This window comes from Patella vulgata, chromosome 4, assembly GCF_932274485.2.
Source record: "Patella vulgata chromosome 4, xgPatVulg1.2, whole genome shotgun sequence".
NCBI lineage: Eukaryota > Metazoa > Mollusca > Gastropoda > Patellidae > Patella > Patella vulgata.
In genome coordinates, this window is record NC_065882.2 from 78,626,584 (window position 1) to 78,653,808 (window position 27,225).

At 36.7% G+C, this 27,225-nt stretch overlaps 1 protein-coding gene across 3 annotated transcripts in view; it reads right to left on the reverse strand.

Moving 5' to 3' along the window:
* Positions 1-1,393: 1,393 nt before the first annotated feature.
* The window catches only part of LOC126819354 (organic cation transporter protein), a 58,657-nt gene continuing 32,825 nt past the window's right edge, over positions 1,394-27,225 (reverse strand). Inside the window, exons 2-11 of one of the 3 annotated variants that reach the window (XM_050547352.2) lie at positions 15,994-16,158; positions 15,032-15,243; positions 14,246-14,476; positions 9,221-9,423; positions 7,673-8,023; positions 5,855-5,989; positions 4,507-4,592; positions 3,681-3,801; positions 2,307-2,379; positions 1,394-1,920 (exon numbers count right to left, since the gene is read on the reverse strand). In XM_050547352.2, coding sequence (XP_050403309.1) covers positions 1,726-1,920; positions 2,307-2,379; positions 3,681-3,801; positions 4,507-4,592; positions 5,855-5,989; positions 7,673-8,023; positions 9,221-9,423; positions 14,246-14,476; positions 15,032-15,243; positions 15,994-16,135 — 1,749 coding nt within the window. In that variant the 5' untranslated portion in view covers positions 16,136-16,158 and the 3' untranslated portion in view covers positions 1,394-1,725. Of the gene's footprint in view, positions 1,921-2,306; positions 2,380-3,680; positions 3,802-4,506; positions 4,593-5,854; positions 5,990-7,672; positions 8,024-9,220; positions 9,424-14,245; positions 14,477-15,031; positions 15,244-15,993; positions 16,159-27,225 lie in introns of those variants that run through there. The other 2 variants (XM_050547354.1, XM_050547348.2) reach the window with 2 other exon arrangements.

Below are 27,225 nucleotides of genomic sequence, written 5' to 3' on the forward strand. Positions count from 1 at the left end.
TTAAAGATGGCACGAAGAATCTATAACATCTGTCATTATGTAACAGGCCATAATCTAGGATGTTGCGGTTCGAAATGCGGTAATATCAATAGGAACCAAGATCCTTGGGAAATAAATATACATTTTAATATTCATCAAAATCGGATAAAAAAAAAGTTGTGACCTATATAGTGTCCACAAACAAAATGTGAACGGACGTCCAGGCGGACAGAGCCGACGACAAAATACATCCACGTGAAATTGTCCCGTATAAAATGTTTTATTTGTTAGACTAAAATGGTGTGCTGCGAAAGCTGCCAAGCGGAAAAGCATTTTAATCAAAGTTTCTAAATCACAAAAACATCATGATCTTTCTTTGATGATTTCCACACAGCCAGACAATAAATTAAAACATAAATCAACCTATATACCGCTGCTTTGTGTAGACACATCAGTATCCAACAAAGTTTTAATACGGACTTCCATGTCTGGGAAATATTACACAGGAATATCTAGGGTTTAATTATTGCATGTCTATCATCAAAGAAAGCATGATTGATGGTAAGACGTTATATAGGTTTGTCGGTTGTCTATCAGTTGGCGGATTTACTGCCCCTAATATGTCATCATTTCTTATGTCAAATCAGACAGGAGTCGTCCGGATCACAAGTGACTCGAACTAATCTAACATTTTGTAATTGAAATTCCCGTCGCTTTCGACCTTGGTTTTATTACCACCACCGACATCAGAACAACATAAGAAGTACTTAAGAGTTTCACGTCCTCTTAAAGCCTGGTTAATATCGCATTAAATTAATGGGTTTCGGTACTATGTAACGATGTACCATTTCCTCCCTCTGCAAGTAATGTTTCAACAAATCTGACCCTCATCAACATTTTCATCAATGACATTAGCACCGACCTCTTCGTCAGATTCATTTGCCGAAGTCACTCCATATTGGTGTAGAATACTAATCTGATCAAGCACATTGCTGCTATCAAAACCAAACAGGTTAAAATAATTAGAGTAATCAGAAAGAAAGAGGGAAATGGGCTTACGTCCACTAGACGCAAACTGGGTCATTTCGGGAATAAACATATGGCTCAATTGTATTTCAATCAATCGCTGGCGCGTAGGGGTCTTTAGCAGTAAGGGGGAAACCGGAGGACCCAGAGAAAACCCACGAGGTTAGATAGACGACCCTAGCGGCGAATCGAAATCGCGCCACGTGATTCAATTAAATACCTTATTATACAACGCGCACGCGTCAACCTTTCGGCCACCAAACCCCCCAACTAAAGTAATGATATTGCATTTCTAAATATATATTTAAATTTGATGGAAACCATGTTGAAAATTGTTAGGCTTCCCCTTTAAATGTTAAAATCTATAGTGAGTATCTACGTCTGGTCACTCATTTTGGGAAATGATTTATTTCAATACTGAATTATATTCAAATATTTAATATAAAAAAAACTTAAATCAAACGATGGTAAATTCATACTTAACAATATGCGTGACAGGCACAGGTAGGGGTCAGTTCGCAACAAGGATCCATCTCATACAGACGCAGATACGTCATTATGTTAGGATTTCCCAGGTGTGATACGCGTGCGATGAGCAGGCTAAGTACACGCGACTAATGTCTGCGCGAATCTGGCCTTCTAAAAAAGTTTACGTAATAAAAAATATGAAATAAACGCAGTGGACTTTTAATATTGATCAATATATACAATACGGGGAATTTATTGTATCATCATTGTTTTTTTTTCTAAACATATTTCTGAAACTTGTTCTTTCTGTTTACTCCATTCTCTCATTTCAGCTATTGTGGTAGGTAACTCCCTTCCTCTTGTCTCTGGTAGCAGGAAAAACAACATAGATGCCAAAACACAGCATGAACCAAACACCACCCCTGGTCCCCAAATTATAATCTGACTCTAAAAGATGCAATTACAAAACGTTTATGGCAAAAGAACAAAGCATTAATTAATACCGGGCGTTCTCTTTGGACAGTAGGACAGTTTGCATATACTATAACCCTTAGAAATATCATCAGTTTCCAATTAGGGTATCACAAATTTCAAGCCATCGTTCGACTTTATAAGTTGAACTAATAAGAAATATATACTGTAAGGTCAAAACAGGTGACCACTAATTAATACCGGAGAGTCTTCTTGGGCGACATAACAGTTTTTAAATTTACACAGGTGACAGAGGGTATTAAGTTATCCCCAGTTTCAAATAAGGGAATTTTACGTGTTAAAGCATATCAAATTTGACAGCTTGACAGGATCAATTTGGGATGAGGTTAAGAATCTCTTACCAATGTTGCTGCAAAGGGGCTTACGATTCCACCAACTCTTGATACAGCTGACGATATACCTATACCAGCATTCCTGTCAATATATATTCGGACACAATGGTTAATAGTTTTAAAACAAATATCTATGACAAATTAAATGGAGAGAAAGAGAGAGAGAGATGGGGTTTAACGTCCACTCGACATAAACTGCGTCATTTCGGGAGTAACACATGGTTCAATTATTAAATTTCAATAATTCGCTTGCGCGTAGGGGTCTTAAGCAGTGGGAGGAAACCGGAGAACCCGGAGAAACCCCACGATGTTGGACAGGCGACACTACTCGTTGTCACGTACAACCGGGGAATCGAAACCCCGCCAATTGACTCAATGACAGACCGTATGATACAGCGTGCACGTGCTAACCATTCAGCCGTCCACCCCCCCCCCCCCTCCCAATAGTTTTAAAACACGTATCTATGACAAATTAAATGTATAACATCCATATGTATGTTTGGATGTAGATTGTAGTAATACCGGACTTCTTTGTTGTGTTTCTTCGTGATGGTAAATGTAACTACAGGTTAATTCGTTTCGACAACTGTATTATTAAAACTGCTTGGCTTCGATGTTGCTTGTTCCCAATAAAGTATAGATGATGGCTGTTCTGATAGACCGGGTGAGCTCCGATGAATTTCGTTCACCACTCTCCTTTATAACCCCCTAATTTCTTTACGTCATAAACTGGCCTTGGCGTTAATTTCCTTCCCAAATATGGAATAAACATCCACATACTCCGAGGCGAATATTACCTTATTCGGTCAATCAAACACATGTCATAAACAGATAGTAATTGATAAATATTTTGACAATGGAAAGGAGAAAACCAATGTTTTACCAAATTATCACTGTTTTTATATCCAAACACAATACTCAATTAAGTGAGTAGATGGGAAAGTGTTACATAGTGTTACAGGATTTCGATCACAAACAAATGTACGATTGCATGGTAATACACAAATCAGGTGCCAAAAAGATCGTCCCCCACTGAGAGAAGTTATCGGTGTCAAATCCGTCGTCTTTGTCACCGAAAGCAGCAATGCCCTATCTCCTAGTCCCTCCTCCACCCAACTCGACTTCGTCATCTTGCCATATCATGTCCCAGTAAAGGGCCTTATATGAAAGAACTTTGGCGATAAAAACATGACTGCGTGATTCATCCGAACTCTTGGTCCCCGCCTGTTCTGTGTGGCTATACGCTTCCATCCGGACGCCTAGCAGGCATACATAATTATCCCACGAAGGAAATGAAATGGGTTTTAACGTTCTGCAGTGCTGTACCGAATGGGACAATGAAGATGCGGACCAATTAGTGACATACATCAAACATAAAAATACCTCATATTTGTGGGAAATAATTCTGGAGTGAATACAAATAGACAGTTGTAAGAAGCTGTGATTGCGAACTTTCCCACAAGAGAGAATATCACACTTCCTATAGATCCAGCAGAGGTAGTTCCTGAAAATATGTTCAAAGTAAAATTCAGTCCTCGTTCACAACACGAAATCAAATATACTTGAAAAGACCGATTTTATAAGGATTTTAATCTTCAAATATTATTTTAAATTATCACCATTGAGAACTCGCTACTAAAGTTACGAAATATTTCAGACTAACATTGTTTGTAACAAAAAAAAAAAATAATTCTAAAACTTATAATAGTGCGGATGTAGACTGCTCGCATCAGGTATTATGACTTTATTGCCCGGTGATAAACCATATTCGCACCTTATGATGATTGACTTTGCCCAGTGAAAAACCATACTCGCGCAAAATGACTAAATATGCAGTTTTAAACCATACTCACACCATATGGTGACTTGCTATACATAATGATAAACCATGCTCACACCATATGGTGACTTGCTTTACATAATGTTAAATCATGCTCCCACCATATGGTGACTTGCTTTGCATAATGATAAACCATAATAGGGTGACATAGGTTTTCCAGTGATAAACATTACTCAGACCATGATGACTTACTCTGCCGACTGATAAACAATGTTCGCACCATTGGACTGTCTTTAGACAGTTTTTAACCATACCCACACCATTTGGCTTTAACCAGAGGTAAAACATAATCACCCTATTTCATTACTTACAATTGCTGAACGATAATTTAATTTCCAATAACAGCTGTACGATGCTAACTATACTTACCTACTGTAGCCACTAAGGTCACAGATATAATTAATGTTGAGCCACTTAAAGCATGTAACAACACACCAAGTGTTCTTCTGCCAATACTAAGAAAAATATTAAAAAGTATAATTAACAATCCTTATAAGACATATAGAGGTATAGAGGTAGATTTCACAAATTCAGAAGTAGTATATCCATATAAGTGTTTTTAATTTATATAATTAATACACCGAAATTCGTCTTTCTAATTCGATTAAAAAATCTAGAAACTTGTTAATGGTCTCCAAGAACATGATTACTCGAGTGGTGCGCCGTTTTCGAGGTTACGTGAAAATGGTCCCTTTACATTTGAATTAAACCGACTATTTCGCCGGCGAAAACGCATACATGGAAATCGGCCTTTATTCTCGGACAAGTATAATGATTTATTTAGTCCACCGAATTTAGGCTCTGGGCGAATTTGGACCGCTCAGCAAGTTTGGGCCCCGGGCGAATTGGGCCCCAGGCAAATATTGGCCGCTTGCGAAGCTGAGTATCCTGGTAGTTACAAATACACGAAGGACAATTTCGCAACAATCGGCATCGTCTGCGGATGGTGATATGAGATGAAATGAAATGAAATGGGGTTTAACATCCTAATGTTTTGCTCCGAACTGGGCTAATGAAGACGGGCATAAGCGATACAGTGTGCTATGAGGGAAACTTTGCCCGGATAGCGGCACTACGTACTACTCTTATATCGAATTCTAACTGTCAAGGGATCGTTTACGTGCACGCCTATGCATACGCCATACAATGTGCTATGAGGGAAACTTTGCCCGGATAGCGGCACTACTGACTACTCTTATATCGAATTCTAACTGACAAGGGATCGTTTACGTGCACGCCAATGTGTACATGGGACCTCGATTTTTCGTCTCATCCGAATGACTAGACAGCTGTCCTAGTCAGGCCTGCTGATATGGAGAGAAATGCACCGCCTACAAGACTTAGGCAATCTGATTAAAAGACAGATCTATATTTTGTTTCGTTTTTTTATACTTTCGACCTAGTGTATTAAAGACAAGTGAAACGAAATTTTGAACTATAAAAAACGAAACGAAGTAGGGGGAGGGGGGGGGGCTAAAGATTTAACATCAAAGTGATTTGACAAGGAATAGAGTCGCCTGTTTTCTCCGGGCGTCCCGATTTCCACACATTGCTACAGACTCCCACGCGCATTGGAATTATTGAAATATAAATTGAACTATATGTTAATCCCGAAATTTCGAGTGGACAATAAACCCCATTTTCTCTCCCTTCTCTCTCTCATCAATACTTGGTGACACGCAATACAATATAGGGATCTTCAAGGTGGCGATCTTACCGTTTTAATGAAAAGAAAACTACGAACATAGACGGGATCTCGACCAGTGCATTAAGAAAATAATTGAGGAATCTGTTACCAGACATTGAAGATGAGGTCAAGAATAAGCCATAATATGTCAAACTATTTACAGCCCTGAAATATAATGTAGTGTGGGAGTTACAATATGATGCAATTTATACAATTAATATTCAGGGCATAGTTTGCGGGTCGAAGATACAAGTCAGGTGCAGTTAGCTCACATTTACTATATCCCAGATACCAATAGACAGTGTGTGATGTAGCGGTATGCTCTGTTTTCAACCGTTATTGACAGGCCTGGTTATTGAACTACAACCTCAGTGTATTTCACAAAAGAACGTGTGTCTCAAGATAAAGTAAAACAAATTCAAACCAGATTTTGGAAAGGCCATACTACGTATTAAATACAAAGTAATTGTTTATGCACAAGCATGCAGTGAGTCTGGTTTTCACGCCTTAAAGGCTCAATACCACTCTTGTTGTAACTGAATAATATGTCCCAATCTTTATTCTGGTCAACAAATTGTTCTATTTTAGAATATTTCAATTAATTGATGATACAAATTTCATCTTAACACACCTTATTTAAAATTTTTGAAAAAATCAACATAATGGTTTGAAACGTCTAACGTAAACCTTTTTAAGTGAAACTTCGATTTAAAAATATTTTCGAACCCTCTGGACAAGAAAAATAGGATGTAATGGATAATTTACACAACAGGTAGGACACTTAAACATCTAGTACTTAGATAGAGATATTATTTATTTTCTGGAGCTTTCAAGCCAGCAAGAGTGTTATTGTCCCTTTAAACTTAAAAGTATCAGATGCCACTCTTGAATGACTTGCACATTTATCTTTTTATAGAGCACTTCACAATCAAACTTTATCACTCCGCTTATCTAAAGATGCATTCCCACGCACAAACTGGGTGATTTGTGGATATATTTGGACTAAAACCATATTCAAACTAATTAATCTATCACAAAATTGCTTCCTTCAAATACCTCTCAAAACATTGTATTCGCGAGAGGATACGTACCCAAGACATAAAATGTCCATTTTTAAAAGCCATGTTTATCATGTAACTTGATTGAGGGAGGGTCCATTTTCAAATATTTATTGGACGTTACTTACTTTCAATTGGTCATACATATTGAAGCCTTAGTTAAATTCTTGGATTATCTTCTACCAACTTCTTTATGCGTTGTTTAATTGCATAGTCTATTGTATGTTTAAACCCCTCAATGTTCCCAAAACCGCCAAACCATTTGATCAAGAAATAACAAGCGCTCCCTTAATCAAGATGGCAGACAAAAAGCCTTCGGGTGTCCAGTTAATGATACCCTGACATTTTTCGCAGTGCTTGCCCTGTGAGTGTTCTTCAGAGAATCCGATATTCGTCTGTACTCTCTATTTATACCAAATTTACCATACTGTTATTGGTAACTACCCTATAAATACTTTCGAGTAAATGTATCTTTACGCCGTAAATGCCCATGATCGGACTAATGTTTCTAAAGGTATAAACCAGACTTATTGCGTTCTAAATGATATTGCGTATTTCTTTTAAGTTACGACAATCCCACAATGAACATAATATACACAATGTTTGAACATTAAACCATTCAAAACATCGCCTCGGGATATTAGTTTTAGCCCAACGATTATACCTTGTCACTTGCAAGGACCTCTATCCTGTACCACTGACATGGGGAACCCACCCCGGAAATCCAGATGAACTTTCGCGTCAAACCCAGGTTTGCGAGCCAACATTTAAATAAATTGTTGATTCCTACCAAATAAAACTAAGGATGGTTGTGATTTTAAGAATGTCGCGGTGCTTCAGTATGTCCAGTACTGTATATTTCGCGGGTTCCACCATACCGGACAAAGCTGTTTCTCCTGCAGATGGACTACCATTGTTCTCTATGAGATTGACTTGTTCATCCTTTGCTATAGTTGGTACCAACTCGTGGTGGTGTTTGCTCTTAGCGGCTGCTCGCTTACACTCTACAATTTGTTCGTAAAGGACAGCTTTTGCTTTTTCAAAGTCCGTTTTGTTTGCTTTGCAAATTTTCTTTATTGTAGCTTCAGCTCTGGCTATTTTATTGTTGGCAACCAACCATCGTAGAGATTCGTCAAATATCCTTAAAATATTAAAAACAAGTCTTATTATTTAAGCATTTAAATGATTGTTTACGTACATGTAGATTAAAGATTTTGATTCAACACCCTAAACATTTTAAAGACATAGTATATGGGTTGTTGTGAAACGATTTTCTGCTCTTCATTGTCTTACAATGTATGTAAAATTAATTAATAATTTATTTTTTGATAAGGCGCCCCAAATCCACCTAAAAGCTGCTTGATAGCGCCAATACAACAACATTAAATACACATAAAAAAAACAAACGCAATAAAAATTATAAAGAAGTTCTTAGAAAAATTTCAGAAGTTTTTAGAAAAAGTGAACTATTAACATTTTAATAAATACACATACAGCAATAGTTAAAAGTTATTAACGATAATAAAAGTTATTATTACTTCAAAAAGTTCATATAAAAAGTTATGTTTTTAGTTTACGTTTAACAATTTCCAAGGTAAAACTATTTAAAAACGGCTTTAAAAAGAGATATATAATTGCTAATCATCTGCTTGAAGATGGAAGTCAATCCCATTTCTACTGATTATACACCCTATGGTGAAAAGTAATGGTCCTAGCACTGATCCCTGAGGAACACCATATTTTTGTTCACCTGATTCAGAAACAGTTTTGTTAACTGAGATCCTTTTCGTACGTCCAGAGAGATAAGATTCGAACCAATTTTGTGTTGCCAATATGTTTAGTAGAATTTGATAGCCAGCGGTATCGAACGCAGCGCTCAAGTCAAGCAAAATAAGAACTCAGCTCTCGATCTTACTTTAGCATGTCAATTTTTACTCGTAAAATTGCTGGCTCGTTATTGTGTCTTTTGAAACATTTCATCAGCACTAGATAGATCTATATGTAACCTTCTCTATTAATTTGGAAGTGAAATACGGATTCGAAACAGGCCTAAAATTAAAGACAGATTCGAAACTGTCCTCAAATTATTTATACATTCAGGATCCAAGAATTGTTTTTTTTTATTATTGGAGTAACTAAACCTTCTTTCAGAGCCAAAAGACAGATGACAAGGATGCATTTTGCTCTCAATTGCCTTCCAAGTTTCTAAATGACACAGATTTAATTAATTGGAACACATATTGTATATTATGTTTTTAAATACGATTCCCGGTTTGTGCTTATTCGAATCCTCATACGAGTCTTGGAATTAGAAGGTGCACCAGACACCCACACTTACCAATAAATAGCTAACCCATATATTATTTCCGCCACAGTTGCTAATTGAAAGTATCTCCAGCTATAATTCTGCATCAAGTAGGCCAGAGGAGCAAGCATCATAATAGAAGTAGTCCAAGCTAACCCACCAGTAAAACCAGCAAATGGTCTTATGTTAGTAGTGCACATCTCCACAAATATGGAATAGGCTGTCAAACTAAGACCCTGAAATGGACAGCTACGTGTACCTAGTGTTCACTAGCACTGGAGTATAACGAGTGATTAAAGGATATAAATCTCTATTCTTTGGCATCTAGAAATGAACAAAAATGGGTCGCAACGCATATAATAATGTTATATGAATGCATATATAAACTGATTTACTTTCAATTCTTTCTGTTTTTTACTGTAATTTCTAATCAGTTATATTCGGCCAAATACGCGAGTCCAAATTGAATGGCTGTCTTTGGGGTCTGGTTATTCTAGTCTACTCAGGTAGTATCCCCCTGTGGTATATGTTTAGCCTTATTCATCGTGTGGCTTCATTACAAATGTTGCTTGAAAGCATTCTGGCACGCGATTGGTGTGCTAATTTTAACATTTTCATTTTGTCTTAAATATTGGATATCAGACGTCCATCTGTTCGCGGTAAGATAACAACATCAATGTTGATTTAAATTGACGATCATTTCACGGTAAGATAACAACATCAATGTTGATTTATATTGACCACCATTTTATGGTAAGATCCCAACATTAATGTTGAATTGACCAATAAGTCGTGTTTGCTATGTCAAGACTGTGGATGATATAAAGTTAAAGACTTTAATTAACTTAACCTGTTATTGTACTCGTCTTAAATTGTGTATACTCGATAAAAAAAGACACTTGATCTAGGTAGGTAACAAATATTTTTGGATTTGATCATATACTATTCCAAAAAAGTAGGGGATATTTGATTTTGGGGGCATAATACTAATATATGCAAATGACTACGAAAAAAGTCACTATAGAACCTAACAGAAGAAACATTTCCAGTTACATGTGACGCCCAAACGCATCAATATCTACCGCATGGAATGCAGGTGATGCTTGGGATCATCACGGGGGTCCAACCCAAGTTTTGCACGACTCTGACTTTGAATGTTACAGTCATTGTGGCATTGAATTCCAGGGTGGAAACATCAGTTTAATTGTTTTAGTGACCAGAAAACAAATTTTGATATGCGTCGGCTTACCCAAAATGCTACAGATCGGCACAACACAGGCGGGTGTGGCGCGGACGATGAATGTTTCTCAGTCTGTCATAAGCAGGCTATGGTCCAGATACCGTGATACACAATCTGTACAGGACAGACCACGCTCAGGTCGACCAAGGGCGACAATTCAAGCCCAGGATCGATTTATCCGTACCTTGGCCTTGCGAAATCGTGTCATCACAGCAAATCAGATCAGCGCTCGTCTTCAAACAGACACTGGTGTGAGAGTGAGTGGCCAGACGATTCGGAATCGACTGCATAGGGGTCACCTTCGCGCCCGACGTCCTCGCGTGATCCCTTGTTTGAGAGATCATCACATTCAGGCAAGACGTCGTTGGTGTAGGGATCGTCAACACTGGGATAATCGACGCTGGAGCAATGTGATGTTTTCAGATGAGTCAAGGTTCACTGTTGATTTTTTGGACAGACGTAGGAGGGTGTGGCGTCGTCGAAACGAGCGCTTCCAAGACGTTAATGTCATCAGACATGATCGATTTGGGGGTGGTTCTGTTATGGTGTGGGGAGGCATCACTGTTGCTGGAAGAACGGCTTTACATGTTGTTGCAGGGCGTGTTACAGGCCAGTACTACCGGGACAACATCTTGGCAGTCCATGTTGTGCCGTTCGCACGACGTCATGGCCGCCGTTTCATCTTCCAGGATGACAACGCAAGATGTCACAGGGCCAGGATCGTTACAGGTTACCTCCAACAACAGAACATCACCACATTACCTTGGCCAGCACTGAGTCCCGACCTCTCCCCCATCGAGCATGTCTGGGACATGCTTGGACAGAGGTTACGTCAACGTCAACAACGTCCTGCCAATGTCCAAGAACTTGCTGCTGCGTTGCAACAGGAATGGGACAATCTGGACCAAAATGACCTTAGACGTCTCATTAGGAGTATGCCACGTCGGATCAATGCTTGTTTGGCAAACAGAGGAGGATTTACCCGTTACTGACTTGGTTGTGATGCTGTGGTAACTTTGCTGTTTGACCCCGGGTATCATTTTACCCTTATAATGGTCAGTCTGTGCCTTACTTAGTCTAACGATCATTTGGAATAAATCGATGAATGTGAACTTCATTTCATTTTGTCATTTGTTTCTTCGTCAGTTTCATTAGGTGACTTTAATAACACTTAAAAATCAAATATCCCCTACTTTTTTTGAATAGTATATTATTTTATTAGTCTAACGATCATTTGGAATAAATCGATGAATGTGAACTTCATTTCATTTTGTCATTTGTTTCTTCGTCAGTTTCATTAGGTGACTTTAATAACATTTAATAATCAAATATCCCCTACTTTGTTTGAATAGTATATTTGACCAAGTACTTAAACATACATTATGAAAGAGCTAACTCTGCCTATTGCAGGTCTTTCTTTAGGCCTGAAATGATTTCTAAATTAATAATTAGACATTAATTAACTTATCCAGGCCATAATCAACTCTCGGTCGCATCGGCTTTTTCCGATATTAAATAGATTAGAACAGTTCAGCCATATTTTGATTTAAGCTAAAAATGGAGGAGCGAAACTTAGAACAACCAGTACGGTGGTTGAAATTATTGCACACGTCTTGTCAAACCTTCAAATGTTAATATCTTCGCTCGCAATAGAGTAATTTGAATGAAATTTTTTTTTAATTTGTTTTTTAAATATAATTTTATTTTAAAAAAAAACGTCATATACAAATATACAATTTACATTTATTTCAACACATTAAAAATAAACAAATATATATATATTATTTGTAGCATCAGCATGATTTCTAATAATTTCTAATTGTTATATACAAGAATGTCGGTTTATATTATATATTTGAAAAAGTAAGTAAGTCAATATACGACAGGGATATTATTTAAATATACTTGTATTCCTTTTCTTCAGGCGTAAAATAAGAAATGCCTTTTAAAAACTTTTAAAATCCCTGCTTTACTATAGTCCTTTTATAAATTTGGTCTATAACTCTCCCCCCCCCCCCCCCCCGTCTAGCTATATTATCTCCCTTGCTTGGGATGAGGGAGTTTACATATTTAGGAGGGTACTTAAAAAGACAAAAACAAACCCCCCCCCAAAAAAAAACAAAACAAACAGGTTGCTACACTCCTTTCCACGAAAAAAAAAGTCGAAATAGAGAGGAGATAAATAGCTACCTTCTTAAGAATTAAAATGCATGGTACATCTAAGATTTTATAAGGTTCTCATATGTTCACATAATTGTATAATACTGATTGAATGATAATTGAATGATAAGGGTATGCGACCAGTCTAGTTCTACAATAATGTGTTGCTTTCTACATATTTCCATTTATTTAGGATGTAGATATTTGATTTATTCTAATCAGATTTTACTCATTAGAAAAGCATTATATCCGGATAGTGATGGCTTAACGTTTTCTAATTTAGATCTATATATGTAGTATTTGGTTAAGAATATTAGATGGTTTGCAAAGTCCCACTCATATAAATTACTGAAATTTGTTTTTTCTGGATACCTGAAATTTGTTTTTTCTGGATACCCGAAATGGATGTTTTTATTTGTTAATGTTATATTTATGTTACTTTTAAGGGTAATTTCTAGCATTTCGCTCCAGATTTGTTGGGCATAACTGCAGAAAATGAATAAGTGGTTTACTGTCTCAATATGGGATTGACAGAAGGTGCAGAGAGTGGATTCGGTTAACTTTAATTTACAAAGTAATGCATTTGTATATATTATTTTATGGATATATTTGTATTGGAAGTTTTGAAGTTTGCTGTCTATACTTATATTATGTGCAAGATTAAAGATATACTACTTTTGACTTTTATTAACATGCTACGTTTCAATATACATACAACGATACCTGTATGTGTATTCAAACGTAGCATGTTAATAAAATTCAGAAGTAGTATATCCATACAAGTGTGTTTATTTTTACATGTATACTGCATATTTAGTTTTTCATCTTAGTGTCGAACACATTGTTAGTGGTTTACACGACCACGCACGCAAAACACGTTATTTTATGTAGGCCAAAGATTCGATGTTCGATAATTTGACATAGGTATGGCTTTACTTATAGATACTTTATGGAAGATTAGATAACGAGTTGGTAGTTCTCACTATAAAAGTTAAAAACTAGATAATGTAACGCAATTTGCTGAAAAATTCAGTCAAATTGATCCACTATGAACCGAGAAATAAGCGATCGAAAGTTCTGCATTGCCTCGGTCATCATTACTAAAGTCGGTACGACAAAAATCATAGTCTCGATTATCCATTTAATCGTTAAATCGAGAAGGAAAGTTATGCAGCAAATCGGTTCATAATCCAACAAATATCGCAGGCTAGCGTTGACATCGAGAGTTGATTATGGTCTGGATACGTTAATTAATGTCTAATTAATAGTTTGTATAACATTTCACCCACAGAAAGACACACAATAGGCAGATTTAGCTCTTGCATAATGTATGTTTAATATGCTATATAAAATTAATCACATATATCGTCTTGGTGTTATGGTGACAATGAAACATCAAGAGCGTCACCATTACTTCAATATATTTATTTCTGAGGTCTTAAAACTGAAACTTTTTGGTAAACAACAAGGATAATCTGGTCTAGTAGGCATGTTCGTGGTAGTACACAATTGTTTTCGAAATGAACCCCCCCCCCCCCCCCACTCCCCCGGCAATATAAATATTAAGCATATACCAATTATACTCGCATGAACTCAACAGTACAAAATCGATCTTACAATGGTATATAAATTAATTTTTAAAATATTTTAAAACCAACCTCTTGAGCAGCACCAATAATAAATCTAAGGGCTGTGAATCCTCCAATATTATTAATAAAGGCCAAGCCTATAGATGCTACAATCAGTATTAGCTGACAAACCATATTGACTGGTTTCCTTCCATATCTATCAGCCAAAGATGTGAAAACACAGGCACCAATACCTTGTCCTAGCATCAACATTGTTTGACTTAACTCGGCTAAACCAGCTCGGTCACACACCAAATCCCACTGAAATAGGCAAAGTCGAATTAATACAGTTCATCCAATGTCATTCAAAGAACAAAATACCAATTATATAGAATAATTGACTGGCATCAGCGCATAACAACAAGTCACGGTCGCTCGATGAGTAGGGCCATGCGGCCTTGCCTTGATATATGGCATCCACAGGAAATATTAAACTCCATGCAACGAACATAACTGACCTAAAAAAATAAACAAAAGGACGCAACCTGCGCAAGCGTGAGACTCGTTAAGGCGGATAAATTCGAACGTATTTTTTTTAATCTCAAAATTCAATTGAAAATAGTGATGAAATTTAAATTAATGTCAGATGTGCATAATAGCGGTGCGCAAGCCGTCGTTTTGACGAAAATAATAATTATGTTGCAAATAGAAGGTACGGACTCAAAAAAATAGACTTGGTAGAGAGGTAGGTGTTGGGCGGTATTTTCATATTGCAGGTTAATAAAGAAGGTCAAGTACGACTTGAGAGAACATTTCCTTTCGTATATCAGACACCGTTCCGAAAGGAACTATTATTAACCACTACCCCAAACTAACCTCCGATACTATAGATGTCTCCCTAGCAACATCATAATGAAATCCATTGACACAGGGTAGTTCTACATGCGACGCAATCCCAGAGACATTAGTTGTGATACCCAAAGAACATTGACCAATCTTCACGTCTACTACATGATCAGGGTTGATATCAAAATCATGGAGGAAGGTTACATTAGGCAAGGCAGCACAACGATGTTTCGGTACATATCCTGTTGTAAACATAAACACACTTTAAGACATTTTCTTTATGAACGGGAAGATATTATTCAATAAACTCTATTAACTTAACAACACATACAATATTCACACATTCTCCACAAATTTATCGTGCCACATTATTTGTTCAATGTGCCCTCTTTGCGCTAATTAATAGAATCATTTGTGCCAGATGAGGAGTCGGTACAATTCAATGGAACACATACTTTTTATAAATGTAAAGAATTTACCATGTATTTCCCGCAACACCCCAACCCTCTAATATTTATTTCATCAACGCCGGTACGATCTCAAATCTGTTAAACTATATAATCTGATTAAAACACAGATTCTATTTCGTTTCGTTTTTTATAGTTCAAAATTTTACTTGTCTTTGCGACACTCGGATCTGGAAGAGTTGTTGTTTTACCGGCGTTTTGGTTGAAGTGAGGGATTAGTCAATGAAATGGGTTGATACGGCGTGTCATTCACGGTACTGTCAACGCTGATTGATTAATCAATGTCTGACGTCATGGGGTCAAAGCCGCTCGTACGACCCCTGACGTGACCAATTACTACAACCGGTCAGATCTTCATGTATAGTGTAGGCCATCGAAAGTATGAAAAAACAAAACGAAACATAGATCTGTATTTTAATCAGATAATGAAACTATATTTCATTTAACACATATGTTTTGATATTGCATCAAGTAATATATTTTAGTTTATTGATAGCGACGGGTAATTAGTTAATAAAATCTTACCAATAAAAACTATAGATAGAATTGGTATGGCAATGCTGAAACTCGCTAAAAGGCATATAATAGACTGTTTTATCTGGTATGGTCCCCTGTAGCCAGTCACGTACAACACTTTATCCAGGTCGACATAAAGATCCCCTTCCATGGCAATTAACTAACTTGGTTGTCCTATAAACAAACATAATAACAATATGTAAATTTCTTTGTGAACATGTTACGATGAGGCGTAATATAAAAGGGTAAGTTTGCTTAATGGCAGGGGCGGGGGTTGGATGGCCGAATGGTTAGCACATGCGCGCTGTATCATACGGCCTGTCATTGAATCAGGCTTGGCTTGGTTTCGAATCCCCAGTTGTACGTAACAAGGAGTAGGGTCGCCTGTCCAACCGCGTGGGTTTTCTCCGGGTCCTCTGGTTTCCTCCCACTGCTTAAGACATCTACACGCAAGAGAATTGTTGAAATAAAAAAATACACCATATGTTAGTCCCGAAATGACCTAGTTTGTGTCGAGTGGACGTTAAACCCTATTTCTCTTCTTCTCTGTCTGGCTTAATGGTTTAACGCGCGAGGTTTAGATCATAAGGTCTGCCACTGGGTGAAGTGCGGGATTTCATGACAAGACGAAGCATCGCCTGTTAAGCCTCCAATGGTATCTCGTGGTCCACCGGTTTCCTTCTACTGCTACGGACACCAAAGCGAAAGATAATTTAATATTGATATAAAATTGAACCATATGTTAGTTCCGAAATATCCAAATGCAATTATTATCAATGACCTTCGCATGAGTCATCAGCTAAATCCTTGTTCAGAACTTGAATTGAATGTCAGTAGCCTTTCCCCGTGTCCTATTTTTATACTGACAGAGATTACCTAATATACTAAATTGGTTGATAAAGTTTAAAGTGGTGAGAAAGTTTAACCCTTTGTTAAGTAATTAGGACTTTTGGGTGGGGGAAGTAGCTCAGTATACTATTAGTTCAGGGATCTTTCACGTCCTCACGGAATATTCTAGGGGGGTATAAAAATAATATAGAGTTCCAAATAAATTATATACGCTGATGAAGGTCAAACGTTTATTAAAGACGGGCACGGTAAAAATACTGACCGTATATCTTCTGTCGTATATAAGGCAAACCTTATCATCAGTTCAGTTCTTGTCTACGATATCACCTTAGGTGGAAGTGGACGTAAAACCACCCCAGAAACCTACCTACCATCAGTTCAGGACCCCGTTTCATAAAAACTTAAACTGAAATCACTAAAATAGATTTTAACTAAAATCAAACTGAAATTTTAAATTTTATGCGTTTCACGAAGATCGATTGTAACTTAAAATATAATTTTTAATAGATTTTAGTTAAAATTGCTTGCGCTCGCGGTGTGCACAATTCCAGCGAGGGCACTTAGGATGTAATCATATACGCTTCGGAACTGAAAACTATTGCCAGGTTGAACTAACCGTTACATACGTTGTAACAATATCTGCACATGGTCAGACAGTCGTAGAGAGATGAAATATATAAATTTATTGCGTGTTATTCGTTTTGAAATGTATCAGTTGGTTGACCTTGAACTTGCATGTACCTTTCGTGACCTTGGCATTTGATTTACTCGCAGGCTTCAATGGAAATAATGCGTATCGATAAACTAAATCGCTTGAATTTCGTAGTATATGGTATTTTGGATAACAGAAACTATTGAGAAATTGTCAAAAACGTGATATTTCTGACTCAAACGATTAATCTAGACTAAAGTATTGTCGAATTTTAAAAGTATTTAATAACTTTTAAACTAATACACAAAATAACCAATGTTCCGGTGCCTAGATTTGAAATGTCAGTCCTATGGATCCTTTCAATAATAATTTGAAAATGCCAAAGTGCCACACTCCTTATTGGATAATGCCTATCTATCTTACTAAATTAAAATGATTTTTCCCCAATATAAAATACCCTTGGCTTCTATATAAATCATCACAACCCCAAAACCATAAATACTTTGCATATGGCGTATCTAGTATTATAGGCTTGTACGTGACAGGGAGTAGGGTCGCCCGTCCAACCTCGTGGGTTTTCTCCGGGTCTTCCAGTATCCTCCCACTACTAAAGACCCCTACGCGCAAGCGAATTATTCAAATAAAATTGAACCATGTGTTAGTCCCGAAATGACCTAGTTTGTGTCTAGTGGACGTTAACCCCCCCTCTCTCTCTCTCTCTCTCTCTCTCTCTCTCTCTCATTTTAAATTGTAGGCATACAAAGATGTTTTTATAGACGTTAGATATGAAGTGGGTTTGATTTATTTCTTTTTTAGTTTTTTTTTGCCTATTAATTATTTGAAAATAGTATAATTTATACTTGAATCATATGGTAATATATTAAACAGCAATAAAGAGTTTTGTTTACTGGTTCTTTTTTTGTTCTTGGCGTTTTAATTTGGGGCTTCATATAATTGCTTATATTGCCTTACAATAAAATAAACGGGTGGGCCGCAGCTATATTCCCCCTGCAATGAAAAGAAATTGAATACAAATTATGTTTGTGAATGATAGTATGTATAAAATTATATAACCCGGGCCATTGGCAATATTATCATTATTCCAAATATATATATGTCGCAATAGATCTCACAACGTAGCTCTAATCAATGTTTGTTAATGTCGTGATTTTAAGTTAGGAGAGGGTGACGGCTGTCCTAAGTTAAAATTGATTTTATTTAAAATTGTCTCTAAAATAGTTTTGTGAAACGCCACTATTTTAAGTTAAGATACAATTTTAACTAACAATATTATTTTAGTGGATTTTAACTAAAATGCTTAAAATCGTTTTGTGAAACGCATCTATCTTAAGTTAGGATGGAATTTTAGTTTAAGACGATTTTATGGAGATTTAAGTTTTTGTGAAATAGGCCCCTGAAGTTTACTTGGAGATATTTTAAGCATGTTAAGGGTATTATAAGATAAATTTACATAATGTTAACCCTTTGAATAAGAGAGTCGCAAGACCATTTAGACATCCTATCAGGTTAAGCTAATATCTCGTGATTATTATTTAATATACAACCGGCAGTACTTTTCTTTGGTGTTCATAGCAGTTATATTTCAGATCAACCTGTCATGACGTCATCATAGGCTGATATATTCGGTTCATATCAAAGCCCTGTCCTGAATAGTGAAAGTTACGACAACTCATTTAGAGGCGCCATTTTGGGTCCCAACTATGACGCCATAAAAACTATGACGTCATGGCGTCATAATAATATAGCCTTAATTAACAAAACGTTTTATTTTTTTCTTGGTATAACGTTTTACGAGCTACAATTTACCCTGAACAAATTGGAAAAGAAACCGATGCAGTTTGGTTCAATGATAAATATGTCAAACAAAATCATACTCAAAATCGGCCAAGGAAAACTGACATGATTAACAAAATTCAATTTGGCGTTCTTCAGGAATTATCGGAGAGCGATATCTCGTAATCAGTGTCTTTCAGTGGTGTGAGGATAATTTTTTTTTAAATTCCACAAACGTAGATTGGTTATGCAAGCGAAATGTGTCGAAAAATCGAATTTGACAAGAATCAATTGAAAAAATGAATTTTTCATTTGATGGCGGGCATTTCTTTCAAAATGACTGCCAAATTTGGTAATATAATACCATTTAAAAAAATAATAATAATATAAAAAAACCAACATTCATTTGGTAATAAAAGGGCAGCGATAAATTAATTTCGAGAATTCGTGATGGTAGAAATCCAAAATGGTGGAATTTTAATTAATCGTCATAAGTTGTAATATGTGGTATATTAATCCCGAAATGACATAGTTGCTCTTAAATGAATACATTGTTAACGTGCTTTAAAAATCTAGATACGGTATAGGATGCCCCACCATAAATAAATATCTCCAAATATCTCGACAATTACACAATAATCTTTATATATACACCAAGCCTTAAATCAGTTTCAAACATTTATAGTCACTAAATAAACGGTCATGCTGTACTTAATAAGCTATGCCCATTTAATCATCCATAAATAATACACTGAAAGATGGTTACGAGTGTCGGCCATAACGGGGGGGGGGGGGGTGATGACCGAATGGTTAGCACGTGCGCGCTCTATCATAAGACCTGTCATTGAGTCAACTGTCGGGGTTTGGAATCCCCGGTTGACAAGGATTAGGGTCGCCTGTTCAACCTCGTAATATCTAAAGCTGTTGTAATAACCAGTAAGCTAAATATTACTGCTATTCAGAATCGTCAACAATAGATTTTTTACGGTTGTAATAGTTGATAGATGTGTAGAGAATTGCACGTGCGATGGCTGTTTATAGTGTATCATAGACTCTACGGCTGAGTATTATCATACTGCGTAGTAGGGGATCACGTGGCTAAGTGGGGAAGACGCTGGTTCGCTAACCGTGGTGACCCCTTGTCCGTGATGCAGGACGGAGGCTCTGACAAGGACAGCTGTCTAGTCGTTCGGATGGGACGAAAACCCGAGGTCCCGTGTACACATTGGCGTGCACGTAAAAGATTTCTTGACAGTTGGAATTCGATTTAAGAATAGGCCGTAGTGCCGCTGTCCGGGCAAAATTTCCCTCATAGCACACTGTATGGCGTATTCCCGTCTTCATTAGCCCAGTTCGGAGCAGAACAGTAGGAGGTTAAACCCCATTTCATTTCATTTCATTTTATACTGAGTAGTAACCGAGAAATCACTTCGAAACTAGCCACCGAAGCGTGTACATTCTGTACGGTAAATTTTGGGTGCATGGGTCAGCCTAATTCTAGGTACATTGAATGTTGGCAATAAAAATCCAATCATAGTTTTTAGTTACACATTGTTAACCAAGCATAGATGTTTTGATGACAATAAATCATATAATTTATTCAGCTCCACGCATGACTTATAATGAATAGATACAGTTCGTTTAACTTGAATGTAGATATTATATAGGTATTTTGTATATATAGGACCTTTCGGTTGAATCATATCACAAAACTATCTTATTTCACAGTTTTACCTGTTTCTATTGTTCCATTTAGCCTTTTCTTGTTTAACTTGACTAAACAAAACATTTTGTTGGAATGTAGGCTTTTATAGATAGAACAAAAAGCTGATAAATGTTGAGATGTGTGGAACACGTTCTAGGCAATTTGTAACAAATCTCAGACACGATATATATTTGATACTAGTTAAGCATCAGAACAACATGATTATTTCATTGGAAATGGGGCGCAAATACCCAAAGGAGTCAGACAAATTCTTAACTATCTGCATCTCCTTCACTGGGCCCCTTCAATGTCTGTCTACCTGTGGAATAACATGTACATTATTTGTATCTGTTAAATTTGTGCGGTGTATATATTTGATTAATATTACTATTTACACATGGGCGGGGAGTGATAACGTCTTACCCCAAACAAATTGCAAAAGAAACCAGAAAGTTTCGGAGAGCTATATCTCGTATCACATGTCACTTATGAAACATATGCCGAAGCACATGTCACGCTAGAAACCTTTTATTTAAATTACATTGATTTTACACGGATTTTAAATGTTTTATGCATTAGTCAATTTAAAGAAATTTCTTTTTTCAAAAAATTGATGATACAATTAATGATCGATGACACAATCCGGAATGGTTCCAAACTAAAAAATCATGGAATTTCAGGCATTAATTCTGTCGGCTAGAAGGCAAAAAGGTTTTATCTCCCAAATTATTATTTAAATTTTCACTTTTCACTTTTAATTACCTGTCCGAACAAAAAAATCTGATTTTTAAAAGCGTATGGAAGTTAAATATATTTAATAGTGCTTTTATCTGGTGTATCTTTTATTAAATTTTCTTATGAATTAGGCTATATTATTATAACAATAATGTGTGCTTTTTGTTCATAATAATAATAATAATAATAGTTTGTTCAGCTATACTTTTCATTTAAAAAATTTATGTTTTATCTCTTTTTTGCGGAATTCTATGACATATTTATCTACATCCCTTTCGGGGGCAGCCAACTTTTATTCTTTTGACAATTAAATTTTTTTAAAGTACGGTTTGTAGCATTCAGCACCGAAATACACTACGTACTTATCGACATATTATACTTATCGGTTATCCATGCCTAAGATATCTTTCAGGATTTTCTTTTCGTCGACATTTCGATTATTTCTCCACACACTCCATGACTTGAAAGCATTTATAGTATGGGGTTGTGTTAAATATGGATTTTTTCGGGGTCCCTCCAAACGTTGTAGTTACCCTACCCATGTATGAATATATTATTTTTATTTTTTTCTGCCCTGCCCCCAATTTACACACACCCTGAAGATCATGGGGGTTAAACTAGAGGTGATAATTTAGATTTAATTAAAAATCATTCTCATTCTTCCCTGTATAAACCCCATCTTGGGGTTTCCAGGTCGCTGAGTTCATTGATGATGTTAAATTATTTGAGATTTGAAAATCCAAAATGGCGGATATCCAAAATGGCGGTAATATTTCCACAAAATCCATAGGTTTTGACATGTTTTCAGTGTGTAACGACCTGTCTAACATTTTACTTTTACACTGTCTTGTCTATAAAACATTTTATGTATACTTATCTACATACTCACTTATATTTGTCTATATACTCACACATGTTTGTCTATATTTGTCTTATTGTGTGCTTTCAAACTAAAGTAATACCGTAATAACCTCATCAAAACCTAAAATAACCCGCTCTTTGGTGCGAAAACTGTTAGGGGAGGAATTGTATATAGAAACAGATTTCAAAAAAGATATCATAAGTAATATGATGTATGTAGTAGTTATTAGCACACTTTCCAAGGTGTATCGGTGTATATCAGGACAGTTTTGGTCGAGGGGCCCAGCCGAGGCGGCTCCCGACCAAAACTGTCCTGATATTCACCGATACACCGAGGAAAGGTGCTAATAAGTTACTTACATCACATTTCTATCGAGTATTGTGAAGCAAAATGTGAAAAATAGTATTTATTATCGAGTCGTTTCAACCGAAAAGTGACAAATACTTTCTGCCCTTTCATTATTTATCCCTTTCTGAGCCTCACGTTACATTTCATGGTAGAATGATTTCGCAGTGGAGAGACGACCTGAGTAGTATTTACACGTGCGTCTTGCTATGATACTCTGAGCGTAAAACAATCACGTGTTTGTTTAGACCACATCGTCAAAACAACTTGTCTATGGCGTAGAGGACTGCGATATTATTAAATGTAGTGTAAAGGAAATGCGAAACGTGGGTCATTCCTGGTGAAAGTATAAAGTGTATGACTTTCTAGGCGTTTTTTTTCATCCTGCTTATTTTCAATGCCTGTGAAGTGCCCAGCAAGAGAACTGCGCCTTCTATCATCACAATTAATTAAAATAATTATTCAATATTCTAATTTATATATTTTGCATATTAATATAAATCAAATCAAATTATGAAATAGATGCCAATTGATATGTATAATAATTGATTTTTGTAATATGTTGTTATGTTAATTTAATGTCATTGTATATGTTTTTGAACTGCCATGTAGTTCCCCCCATTTTGGTTTGTTACTATGATTTTGACTAGTTGTTTCATGTACATTGTATCTAGCCATCGTAATCAATTGCGATCTGGGTCGGACTAAACGTCCGCTACTTATTGCTTGATAGGTATCTAAAACGGTATAAAAGTATCCGTGTATCAGAAATGAACAGTACTCCTTCTGTACATTTCTGATACACGGATACTTTTTAAGCATGTTGCAATTAAACAGGACAGTTTTATCAAAGGATGCTAGTGGCAACGAATAGAAGTGTGATGTAAAATCTGAGACCAGCTAGGGCTGATCAAATTGGACGTTCTTAAAATGATGCAGCTCTGTTTTGGCATATGTGCTTTCAGAACACTGGTTATTTTCCAACGTATAGTATATACTAGCTCTATACACAAGATTTCAAAATATCATCCAAACGCGCCAGGCAAGGAAAAATGAAAAATATAAAGAGAATGTTAAACTATTTAACACTGGATATTCTCAACTATTTAATATCTAATGTGACGATACAGAGGTTAGAAAGCGCTTAGAAATTTCTCGTTGTGTGAAAATGACCTCATCAGGCGAATTTGATTTTTTGGGAGATTAACGAGGTGAGAGAAAAATGATATGTGAAAACTTCATTGATGAACAGTAGATGAAAACTATGGAGGCATTAGAGGAGCGTGCTAGCGAGCAGAAGAAGAAGTAACTTCTCTACTTCGAAATTATGTCAAGTTTGGTCGATAATAACGTTTCCACATAAAGCCAGCGGATTGTTTTTTTTGTTGTTGGTTTTTTTTTTGGACCTCCTGTTTTAACTTTATCATGACAATGAGAGAAGATGACCCGCCCTCTCTTCTCACGATGGCGAATTTATAAGTGTGTTTTAAGGAACATTTAATATCCGAGAACTTTTTTATTTTGTGTTTTTAACAATTTTCAAGTGAAAATAATTTAATTAAATCAACCCGTCCATAATATCATATTTATTGTATTAGACGTTAAAGTTGCAATTGCAAATTTTCAAGTTATATTTTTAAAATGTATTTAAATAAAGCCTTAAAATAGATGGTATCCATAAACAGTCCTACCTGGTTAAAGAATAATCCTATTAATCCTATAATTCGCTATTGCCGGCCGAGAAATTGGCAAACATATCATTTTTAACTTCAAATTCCAACGTTGGAAAATGGCTGCCCCATGTTGTCAATAGCAAAACTGGGGAGGTAATTGTGTTGTTATTTCCTGTGTCATAGATTTTTAAGGGTGGGAAATAATGCCCATGATCGTATAATAGTGATTTGATAACCTATTGAGCAAGAGACATAGAAATAATTATGTTTTGACTCTCTTAGAAAATTTGAAATTCTCGCTTTAAGATAATGTTATGTAAAATAATGTGACATACTGAACTGTGGTCTAATTTAAGATAACTATGATGACGAGAGAGACTTGCTACTGTCATCAAATTTTAAAAAAATATTCTGAACAACTAAAATATCTATACTATATATACTATTCAAAAAAAGTAGGGGATATTTGATTTTTAAGTGTTATTAAAGTCACCTAATGAAACTGACGAAGAAACAAATGACAAAATGAAATGAAGTTCACATTCATCGATTTATTCCAAATGATCGTTAGACTAAGTAAGGCACAGACTGACCATTATAAGGGTAAAATGATACCCGGGGTCAAACAGCAAAGTTACCACAGCATCACAACCAAGTCAGTAACGGGTAAATCCTCCTCTGTTTGCCAAACAAGCATTGATCCGACGTGGCATACTCCTAATGAGACGTCTAAGGTCATTTTGGTCCAGATTGTCCCATTCCTGTTGCAACGCAGCAGCAAGTTCTTGGACATTGGCAGGACGTTGTTGACGTTGACGTAACCTCTGTCCAAGCATGTCCCAGACATGCTCGATGGGGGAGAGGTCGGGACTCAGTGCTGGCCAAGGTAATGTGGTGATGTTCTGTTGTTGGAGGTAACCTGTAACGATCCTGGCCCTGTGACATCTTGCGTTGTCATCCTGGAAGATGAAACGGCGGCCATGACGTCGTGCGAACGGCACAACATGGACTGCCAAGATGTTGTCCCGGTAGTACTGGCCTGTAACACGCCCTGCAACAACATGTAAAGCCGTTCTTCCAGCAACAGTGATGCCTCCCCACACCATAACAGAACCATCCCCAAATCGATCATGTCTGATGACGTTAACGTCTTGGAAGCGCTCGTTTCGACGACGCCACACCCTCCTACGTCTGTCCAAAAAATCAACAGTGAACCTTGACTCATCTGAAAACATCACATTGCTCCAGCGTCGATTATCCCAGTGTTGACGATCCCTACACCAACGACGTCTTGCCTGAATGTGATGATCTCTCAAACAAGGGATCACGCGAGGACGTTGGGCGCGAAGGTGACCCCTATGCAGTCGATTCCGAATCGTCTGGCCACTCACTCTCACACCAGTGTCTGTTTGAAGACGAGCGCTGATCTGATTTGCTGTGATGACACGATTTCTCAAGGCCAAGGTACGGATAAATCGATCCTGGGCTTGAGTTGTCGCCCTTGGTCGACCTGAGCGTGGTCTGTCCTGTACAGATTGTGTATCACGGTATCTGGACCATAGCCTGCTTATGACAGACTGAGAAACATTCATCGTCCGCGCCACAACCGCCTGTGTTGTGCCGATCTGTAGCATGCCAAGGGCACGTAACCTTTCATTTTGGGTAAGCCGACGCATATCAAAATTTGTTTTCTGGTCACTAAAACAATTAAACTGATGTTTCCACCCTGGAATTCAATGCCACAATGACTGTAACATTCAAAGTCAGAGTCGTGCAAATCTTGGGTTGGACCCCCATGATGATCCCAAGCATCACCTGCATTCCATGCGGTAGCTATTGGTGCGTTTGGGCGTCACATGTAACTGGAAATGTTTCTTCTGTTAGGTTCTATAGTGACTTTTTTCGTAGTCATTTGCATATTTTAGTATTATGCCCCCAAAATCAAATATCCCCTACTTTTTTTGAATAGTATATCAGTGATAACAGGGATAGTCCAGATATCTTAATTCAATTCTGCATTAACCCGCACAATTGTTGCAATAGAAATGCCAACCACAGTTTATGGTTGGTCTGGACGTATATTTTTTAAGTTTGTGTTTTCATGCCTGTGGATTTCACATTTAGTACGCCGCTGCCCGTCTAAATCCCTAATTGGATATCTCATAACAAAGGGGAGCAACTTAATCACCATAATATGTACGGAAACGTATATTTTGACACCAATCTTGATCCTAATGTAAAATTCGAATTTTCCCGCCCCAACAGGCAGCCATCTTCAATGACCCCTTAATAGTGACTAAGCGCTATCACTAATCATATTATGATAATTGTGTGAAAATTGGAATTTCAAAAATTGACGCAAAAATTAATGATATAAATGAAAATCTTGGCGCAAAAAATGGTGGAATCTAATAAAAGCGTATAGCAAGACACCGGCTGCATCTTCAAACGAGATACCTCCAACAATTTTTGAAAATGATACATTGTTTACGCCTACTGATAAAGTTAATGCCCTTAATAATTATTCCATACAGCACACTGAACAACCCGGGCCAGTTAATAATAAAGTATTAAAATCTGTAAAACTTAGTATCTGTAATCCTCTCTATTTACTTTTCAAAGTTAT